General features: G+C 30.0%; 1 protein-coding gene across 1 annotated transcript; it reads right to left on the reverse strand.

Annotated features, from left to right (window-relative positions):
• Positions 1–7,774: 7,774 nt before the first annotated feature.
• On the reverse strand, positions 7,775–8,877 carry LOC137815106 (abscisic acid receptor PYL4). Its single transcript, XM_068618147.2, has one exon. It carries the CDS (start codon positions 8,637–8,639, stop codon positions 8,019–8,021), a length of 621 nt encoding a protein of 206 aa, XP_068474248.1. The 5' UTR covers positions 8,640–8,877; the 3' UTR covers positions 7,775–8,018.
• Positions 8,878–9,911: the final 1,034 nt, after the last annotated feature.

Raw genomic sequence — 9,911 nt, forward strand, 5'->3', positions numbered from 1 at the left:
TTGGGTTGCTATGAACATTTGTTTTAACTATATTACGTGTGAAATCAAATATAAGAGAAAATTAGTACCGGAATTTACATATCACTTGATAAGAATAGAATTACTATAACAAAATAGCGTCATTACTACATATTTGGTGTATATATATTTAGTTATTATTATATATATTCATAAAGTATTTTTATGCAACACATTTATATATATATATATATATATCAATTTAAAAAATGTTTTACCATAACAATTAAGAGTATTAAATAATTACTTTATGAATTTATTTAAAATATTTGTAGAAATAATTCACATATATACCATAAAATCTTTAAGAATTTATCAAACAAAAAGAAAATATTAAAAATCTCAATTATTTTCTTAAAATGTTACGCATACCTTTAAAAAAGTGATAACAGATGTAGATATCTCCCAACTAGAATTGGATGGGAAAACGCCCAAAATCAATAATGGAGGTTTGAAATTTGATTGGAAAGTGGAATTACTATTAGAAATGTTTGAGTTGGTGTGGTTAACTTAGTCTTAAAGAAAAAGTGTATTCTAAGTTCAATTTAAATTTATAAAATTATTTGTAGAGTGAACTTTATCCTCATTTTTATTTATATTATGTACCTGTATGGATATTGGGGACTGAGTAATGTTGATCCACGTCGATACAAGGTGTCTTCTTCACTCTTGGTTGTCCTATTCTTCAAGTTTTCTTTCTCTTCGCGTGCTTCGGTCGGCCGGCGGGGGTACCTGCGATTGCACTCCGACGCTCAAGTCAGCGATGGTGCTCAAGTGAGAATTCTCTGATAGTATGGAAAACGTACCTTTTCTCCCTTTTCAGAAGTCCCTTTAGTAGGTTGACCTGGGCCTTGGCCATGTGGGCCAATCAGTTGATGGTTAGAGACATGCTTAGTGGTCTTTGGGTCGTGCCTGGTGGTTTCCTGAAAACCAGGGGAGTGGTCTAGAGAACGTGTTTTTACTTCGTCAATGGTTGTTATAACTGCTCTTTTCTACACGTGTAACCACGTTCTGGATTAAATTAGATTTAATCGACATAAACCATTCGGTCGTCCGGCTAGAGGTCATGGAAGGACGAAGAGTCGTATAAGACGCAGGGTTTTGTGATGATTTTACCATGAGTATACTGCGGTCGTCCGATGCCGACCGGTACATATTATATATATAATTTTACTTTTAGTTTAACATTTTTGTTTTTTCTTTTCTTTAAACTGCATATATTTTTACTAAAAATCTTCATTCTTTTATGTTTTAAGTTTGTTTTCCAAGTTAAAAATGATAAATATTTATTTTCAGTTTAAGAGGTTGATAAAATCAGTAATTTGTGTAGATTGTTTAACATTAAATTTTCACTAAAAAAAATTATTAAATAGAAACTATTTTCAAAAATAAAAAAATAATTAATCACTATATTGATTAAATTAAATATTAATAAAAGAGTTATTGGTATTTAAAGTAGTTTCTATTATTAATAAAATTCATAAATTAGTTTATAAACTGACATCTAATTAGTTACCAATGTTTTATCTACTAATTACTTTATATTCTAAAGTTGGTAACTAAAACATTGGTAGCTATAAGATATCAATTTAAAAATTAGTTGATAAACTTTATTAATAATATAACTACTTTATATACCAATAACTTTTTAGTTTTTAAATTAGTGTCTAGTTTAGTAGTATCCAATTTAATCAATACGATAGTAATTTTTTTTTTTAGTGCATTTAATTCTTACGTAGTGTTCAAGTAAAGTCCATAATCAACTTCATGTACCACAATGTGTGGTTCTTGTAAGATATGTTGTGGTTGGCTTTTCTGGGTTTATGGAAGAGTCAAGGAGAGAAACTTGTACACTTTGTCTTATGGTGGTTTGGATGGATTAGATATCCTTGTAGGATTCACCCAACACTCATCTCATTCCTTTTATGCACTTTTCTGGGATTTCAACCTCCCTCCTCTTTTATCAGACATGACATTTTTTTTTCTGTGTATTTGTACTTGTTGGAGAGAGCCTTTCATAGTATATAAGTGGGTGCAAACCTCACTCTATTGAGCTGGTTTTATGGGGTTGAGTTAGGCTTAAAGTCCATTATTTCGTAATATGGTATCAGAGCCATTTCGAGCCTATCCTAGCGAGTAATTGTTGGGCTTATCAGGCCACCCGCTATCGGGCCGCTATCGGACCATCCAAAATATATAGTCCCACGCACGAGCTTCTATCTATCACTCTCGGCGTGAGGGGTGTGTTGGAGAGAGCCTTTCATAGTATATAAGTGGGTGCAAACCTCACTCTATTGAGCCGGTTTTATGGGGTTGAGTTAGGCTTAAAGTTCACTCTTTCGTAATAGTACTAGTGACCTTTGTTCGTCACATTTTAGTTAAAACACTTTTTTTTATAAGAATTTTAAAAAATTCAATTTATTTTATTTATTTTTTGTTGATAAAAGAAAAAAAATCGTCTAATTCATTTGTTTATATATTATCTACAGAAAATCATGAAATGAAAACCAATTTTTAGAGACCAAAATAATTAGTTGCAATAGTAACTAAATTAGAGACCATTTTAGAAACTAAACAAAAAAATTGGTTTCTAAATTAGTTTATATTATTGTTAAGTAGTTTCTAAATTGGTATCTAATTAGCAACCAAGGTTTTAACTAACAATTATTTAGTTTCTAAATTTGGTCTCTCAAACCTTGGTTGCTAATTAAATACCAATTTAGAAACTATTTAACAATAATAGAAACTAATTTAGAAACCAAAATTTTGTTTAGTTTCTAAAATGTCTCTAATTAATTATTTTGGTCTCTAAAAATTGGTTTCTATTTCATGATTTTCTTGTAGTGCTAGTTAGTTAATGTCTGATCTTATTTGTTAGTTAATTTTTTCATATACCTTCTTTGCCTCTTGTTCTCTCTCTTTTGTTGATAAAATATTAAGTAAGTGAGAATTTATGTATAAAGCAAATGGAAAGAGATTTAAGTACAAATTTCATAAATGACCTATCATATTACATGAGAGGTTATTCTCTCGTTATTAGTCGTAACCAACATTTCTACTTGAATTGCCCTAAGATACCTAAAAAGGCATGAAAATTAGTGGAAGATGTTGGTATATGGAAATAGTTAATAAGCACGTTCTCTTGATAAAGCTGAAGTGTGGCTGAAGTAAAACCAACGAATTAAAAAAAAAAGACATCACAGGAATAAAACTGTAACTTTTGACCTCAGAATCTTTTGAATAGAACATAGTCTAAAAGAGACACAATGAAGGGTGAAAGCCGAAAGAGGAATCTTTTCATCAGTAAATGAAACAGTTCATAACATTGGAGATTTGACCAAGTCTTAGGGTAATAAAATGTGTAAAAAAGAGTGATTGATGGTGTTGTAGCAGAAAGGTACATAGAAGGAATAATGTTTTAGAATTCCCACTTGCAACCCAAGTTGCAATTCCTTCCATCCCTTCCAACCTACAACTTACACTTCTATAATCATATCAATGAGAGAGGATAATACCTCTGCTATGCTAAACAACAACAACTTGACATGCATTCTGTCAAACAACTTGAGTTCATCCATGCCAACTTGCACTTCACACCTTCATTCTACAATTTCTTAATATTATATACGTCCATTCCTATCTTCATAAATCACTTCTTTCATTTATTTAAAACTACGACATTGATTTGAGATCATTTGGAATCATCTTATCTATACAAATTTGTGATGAAATGCATGAAAAAGTTTTGAAAAATAAAATAAAATGTGAAAAAAATAGAGAATGATGGATGAGTGAGAACTGTTTGATAAATTACTAATTTACTTTTTTATAATTTTTATTAAAAATTAATAAATAACATTTTTAAATAGTTAATATCTTAAAGAATTAATTTCTTTTTTTTATATATACACCATATCATATTAAGTCAATGTGGGATATCCAACACAGCCCCTCACGCCGAGACTACCAACTCATTTGTGGAACTATAAACATTTAAGTTTAACTCAATCTCATAAAACCGGTTCATAGAGTTAGGATTGAGGTTTGCATTCACTTATATATAATGAATTGTCTTCATCTCTAGTCGATGTAAGATCTCCAACAATTTTTAAAAAAATATTATATTTTAAAAATGTATTTTAGGATAAAAAATATATAGAAAGAAAGGATAAAAGAAGTTTGATAGCAAGTTGTAAATGCCCATGCCCACCGTTTCACACCGATTTCCACGCTCACAAAAGATTAAATCATAGCTTCTCTTTCTTTCCTCATTTGATTAGGCTAATTTATTTTTAATTAGTATAATTTAGGAAAATGTTCGGTTGGTGTTTACACCCATAAAGAAAAAAAAATGAGTTTGTACTAATAAAATGTCAAAAATATAAAATAAATTGTATATTCAAGGTTTTTAGAATAATAATAATAATATATCGAAATCAATTTTTTTATATAATTACATTACAATTTTAATATTTTTTTATATCATTTAATTAAAATTTTATTTTTTATTATATATATTTATTTTTAAACTGAGTGGTAAAACAGTTTATCTTGCTTCTGATAAAGTATGTCACTGTAACTTAACCTGCAGTCTTTCCCAGAAAACAGTAACGCAGTGAGTGTAACAGTGATAAGTTTGAATAATTCGCGTTAACCATGACACAAATACACGTTAACATGACATACTTATAGAAAAATTATGAGAATGCTTTTTTATTTCTTTAAAATTTAAAAACTGTGAGATTGATAATTATAAAATTTAACTGAGTATACGAGATAATAATTAATTTAAAATATAGTTGAAATTATGATATGCATAAAAAAATCAATAATATATGTAGAAGAAGGTGACCTAAGACAAAAACAACAACTCAGTCTATTAACTAAACTAAATACTTTATTTTAGAGACATCTTTCTTACTTACAATAAAAATATACAAGATAAACAAAAGATGAAAATAAACGAGTGAATTTAAATTGAAGTGATAAATTTTTGAAGATGTATATATTTTTTGTTATTAGTGTTAATATATTTAATTTTCTATTTTAAACTATTGGACTTTGTTTGTTTAGCCCAACTTTTCTGTTCTGTTTCAGCTAGGTCTTGATATTTTTCTTATATATACATCATGTATTTTACTCTCTGATATACAAGTGAATAAAAAAAAATTTTATATTTATTTTTCTCTACGGTTAGGGTTCATCAAAACCTCTCTTCCTTCGTTACGATTACGTGCGATTACGTACACTACATTAAAACATCACATCAGACAAGTGAGTGCAAACCTCAACTCTATAAGCCGGTTTTATGAGATTGAGTTAGACTTAAAGTCCATTTTATAATAATCAATAATAATAAATAAATTAAATATTTAGATTCCTCCCGTCCATATACGAAATTTATATACACCGGTTACAGAAGAAAAATATTAGTTTTATATCGAGTATTTAAAAAATATATATAAACAAAATTGTTTGTTATAAAAATAGTGAGAGATGAAAGCCAAAAATTTGAAAAGTTTGTATGAACTAAAACACTATCCGTTTTATAATATAATAATATGTCCACGCCTGCATTTTATTATAATCTTGGTATTTGATTTTTAATTAACATTTTTAATAAGTACGTATTTTGTTGACTTTAAAAATGAAAGTATACACGGTTTCTTAAAGCACAAGTCCCATTGCTGGAGAAGTTAATTAAATTCAATAAGGGCATATTTATTCTTAAAATGTTTAATAAGTCAAAACTATGATACGGTTTACATTAAATGAAAATAAATACATTGTCCACTTGAAATAAATTCAATTTGCATGTGAGTTTTATTATAAAAAAAGATTAAAAAAAAAGCTAAATTCAAATGGTGGGTGGTTGGTAGCCATTTTAAAGTAGAAAAAATAAAGCTTTGAGGCAAAGATGATCATGGTGGATTTGATGGGTTTATAAACATTGTGTTAAAACAATAATAGAGTTCTCTTCAAATTGATAAGAACACTAACTTCACACTTTACCTCCTCACTTTGTTGGTGAACTATATTTCAGCAAACTTTTCAGTGACTTATATCCATAGTCTTCTTTAGCTCTTTATATTCTAATGTATTCATTCTCACTAATGGCAAATGCTTCACTTTTTAATATAATAGATTTTTGAAATTTATTACATTAATTCACTATATGACTATGTTATTAGGCTGATATCTTTATGTTTTGATTTGTATAAGATTAGTTAATTGATGTTTTTTTTTTATTTATCATTTTGTTGTTTGTTGGATGTTTATCGGAACTTTGTTAATTTTTTGTTGAATTTTTTTTGTACTGTTAAAAAGAGGCTAAGATTTTTTTAAATATATTTATATAAAGATTAGACCATTCTTGAAGTATTTTATATTAATTTTTTTTTTATAAAAAAAATTAGACTGTGTTATTAGACTATTTATAAATGTAATTTTATATAAATAAGTGCAAAGGAGCAAAATCAAAATTTATAAAATTAACTTAAATTTAAAGTTCACTTCTTACTTACTAATTACTAATGTACGCACTACAATCTAAATAAGAATTAAGATTAAAAAATATATATTTGTGATAAATAAAAACTAGAAAAAAGATATTTTTACAAATCATAATATGAAAAGTGAAATAATAATAATAATAACTCTTTTACATGTTTTATTATGTGATCCTTCTTAGCAATATATTTTCAATACTCTTTTTGATATTTTTTTTTTAAACTCACGCAAAAGTCAAATCCAGAAATAAATAAACAAATAGTATTCGAAATATTATATTACTATAAATCTTTCATATATATTATACCTTTCGTACATTTCTTTTAAACTTTGGTGATCACTAGGGGTCGATTTGGGTGCCAACATTTACATTGGAGGCAATTATTTTATTCTCCTAATCACTTTTTTTTTTTTTAGATACATAGTAGTTTACTTGGAATTTCTGAAACAGAAAAAAAAAATTGAGTCTTGTATCATGTAATTTAAAAAAAAAGAAATAAATCGTAATTTTCTTGTTTTGAATAAAAATATAGTGTTGAAATGTGTCAGTAGTCTGTGTAGGACCTGTCGGAATCCCCAGTCTTGGTTTAACCTGTGTCAGCTACGCTCATCAATTTTGCATACACGGACAAAATATATCTAATAAACACCAAAACAAACTATCTGAAAGCATATAAAAAAAACAAATAATCAGGTACATTAATAATCAGGTTTCCATTTATAATATTTGCAGTAACAATGAATTGTTTTAATTTTTGTTTGATGTGAGATTTATAATAATATTAAAATTAAAATATACTTGTATATATAAATATTTATCTTATGTATTTTTCTCTTGTATAAGTATTAATGTTATAAAGTGAACTTTAAATTTAACTCAATTCCATAAAATCGATTCATGAGATAAGGTTTACACTTATTTATATATAATGAAATGTCATAATCTCTAATCGATGTGGGATCTTCAACACATCCCTCATGTCGAGAGTGACAACTCATGTGACAACATATTATGAATGGTTCGATAACGGTCTAATAACGAATCACATGATAAGTCCAATAAACACACATTAGAATATATTCGAAAATAACTATGATTAAGAGATGGAGGGACCGGATATTATGCATTCTTTATCCCAAATCAAGCATATCCCATTCCTTTAATGCCCCATTCAGGTTACAAGCTAGCATTCAACAATTAGTGTTAGTGATACATAGATATATGAGAACACGGGGAAGAAATCTAGCGTAAAATGAGAAAATTAAGCAAAGAAGAAGTAGATGATGTGATCATTGATGTGAACCATTGTGCATATACAATATATTTTGATTGATTCAGCCATTGGCGTCCGAAAAACCCTACTGATCTACCCATCCATGCATGAAGCATGTGAATTCCAAATACGGGTTTGAATCAAAGTTCCAACCCGAATACGAAACAAAAAATGGGAAGAAAACAAAATAAAAGAGAGAGATGAAATGAATGGTGATCAACAGTTATGGTGTTGAGAGATTGGGGTCCTATTTTCAGCGATCTGAGCCAGCGACTGCAAATTACAACGCACGATGGTCTCCACGAACACGCACGTTTCCTCCTTCGTGTTACCCTGCGGAACGTCCACCACGTACGACTCCATAACAACCGTCCCGTTCCCGCTCGCGTGGAGCGTCGTCACCGACCGGTAATTCCTCAGCCGGTGCTCGCCGCCCACCACGCTGAAGCTCATCACGTGCCGCTCCTCGTCCAGGATCTCCAGACGCTCGGTGCTCCACTCCGCGGGGAGTCCCGACACCACCCGCACCTCGCGGACGGCGCCCACGCTAATGCCGTCGCCGGTGATGACGTGGCAGCTCTTCACGAAGTTTTTGTACCCCTGCGGGTGGTCGAAGCGCCGCACCACCGCCCACACGGCGGAGACGGGCGCGCTGATCGCCTGGATCACCACGGAGCAGCACTGGTTCTGCCCCGCCACGTGGGCGTGGTGCCGCGCCACCGCGTCGAGGAGAGAGGGAGGCGGCGGTTGAGAGTGTTTGTGGCAGTTTAGGCCGTTGGCGATGGCGGCGGAGGAGGCGGTGCGATTGAAGGTATCGAAGTGAAGGGAAGAAGGCATGGGTTGTTATTGTTATTATTATTATTTAATTCATAAGAATAATAATAATAATTAGAAAAGGGGAAAATATCTGTGGCAGTGTGTGATGAGTGAAGGAAAGGATATATACAGAGGGAAAGGGAGAAGAGGGGTTAGTGTTAATAATTTTGTAGTACAAGTTGGTATTTGGAAATGAGTGTTGTTATTTTCTCTTTTGTTTTGGAGATGGGAATGAGTAGAGAGAGGGTTGTTGTTATTATTGTTTGTGATTATTCTCTTAAACTCTGCATGCAAGTGGATCATCAACTTGTATTTCTATTCTATAACTTCGACTTCCCTTTTTCTTTATTTCAAACTCCAACCATCCCTCTTTTTATTCTATTCTTTTTTTCTAAACAACTATCATTATTTAATTCCTCTCTCCATCCATATGCTACTTTTTTTCTTTCTTCTTATATTTTCTTACAATTCAATACCTCCTTTAAACACAAATAATCTATATCATACATAAATAGTTTCAGATTCAAATTAGTTAATATATAATCACATGATTGCTTCAAATAAACCATGTATTGATTTTGGTAGTCTATCCATTAGACATCCATTTTTCAAAAAAATTAATGTTCAACTTAGAAGATAATAATGTATAAAGTATTTTATTCACTTCTTTATTCTCATTTTTAATTCACTATCTTGTTGGTTAATTAATTTTTCATTTAAATGATTATGATTAACAATATACTATATTTTTCTTCTTTCAATCTCTTTATCATAGACTTTAATATTTAGGAGACTGCGTCGGAATGTGAGGGTGGTAAAAATCCAATCGAATGGATATAACTTTAATTTCATAAAAAATAATTGGTCCAATCGAAACTAGTAACTACAATTAATGACTTTCATAAATTTTATGGGTGGCATATAGATTAATCCTACCTTTTTTTTTATCCTAATTCCGAAAAGTATAATTCCACAAGAGTCAAAGGAATATAGGTCAATTTCCTAGTAGGTAACATCTATAATATTTTTCTCTAAACTACTAGCAAATAGGTTGAATAAAATATTACCAAAAGTTATAGATAAAACACAATTAGCACTCATTGAAGGAAGAAACATGCTTGATAGTGTACTAGTTGCAAATGAGATAGTAAATAACATAAAAGCTAGAAAAAAATGTGTTTAATTATGAAAGTGGATTTTGAAAAAGCCTAAACTTCAATATGATGGAACTTCATATATTATATGCTAGAAAAAATAGGCTTTTGTAAGAGATGAACCTCCTAGGTTAGAAAT

The sequence above is a fragment of the Phaseolus vulgaris genome, chromosome 1, assembly GCF_051622355.1.
Source record: "Phaseolus vulgaris cultivar YP4 chromosome 1, ASM5162235v1, whole genome shotgun sequence".
Lineage (NCBI taxonomy): Eukaryota > Viridiplantae > Streptophyta > Magnoliopsida > Fabales > Fabaceae > Phaseolus > Phaseolus vulgaris.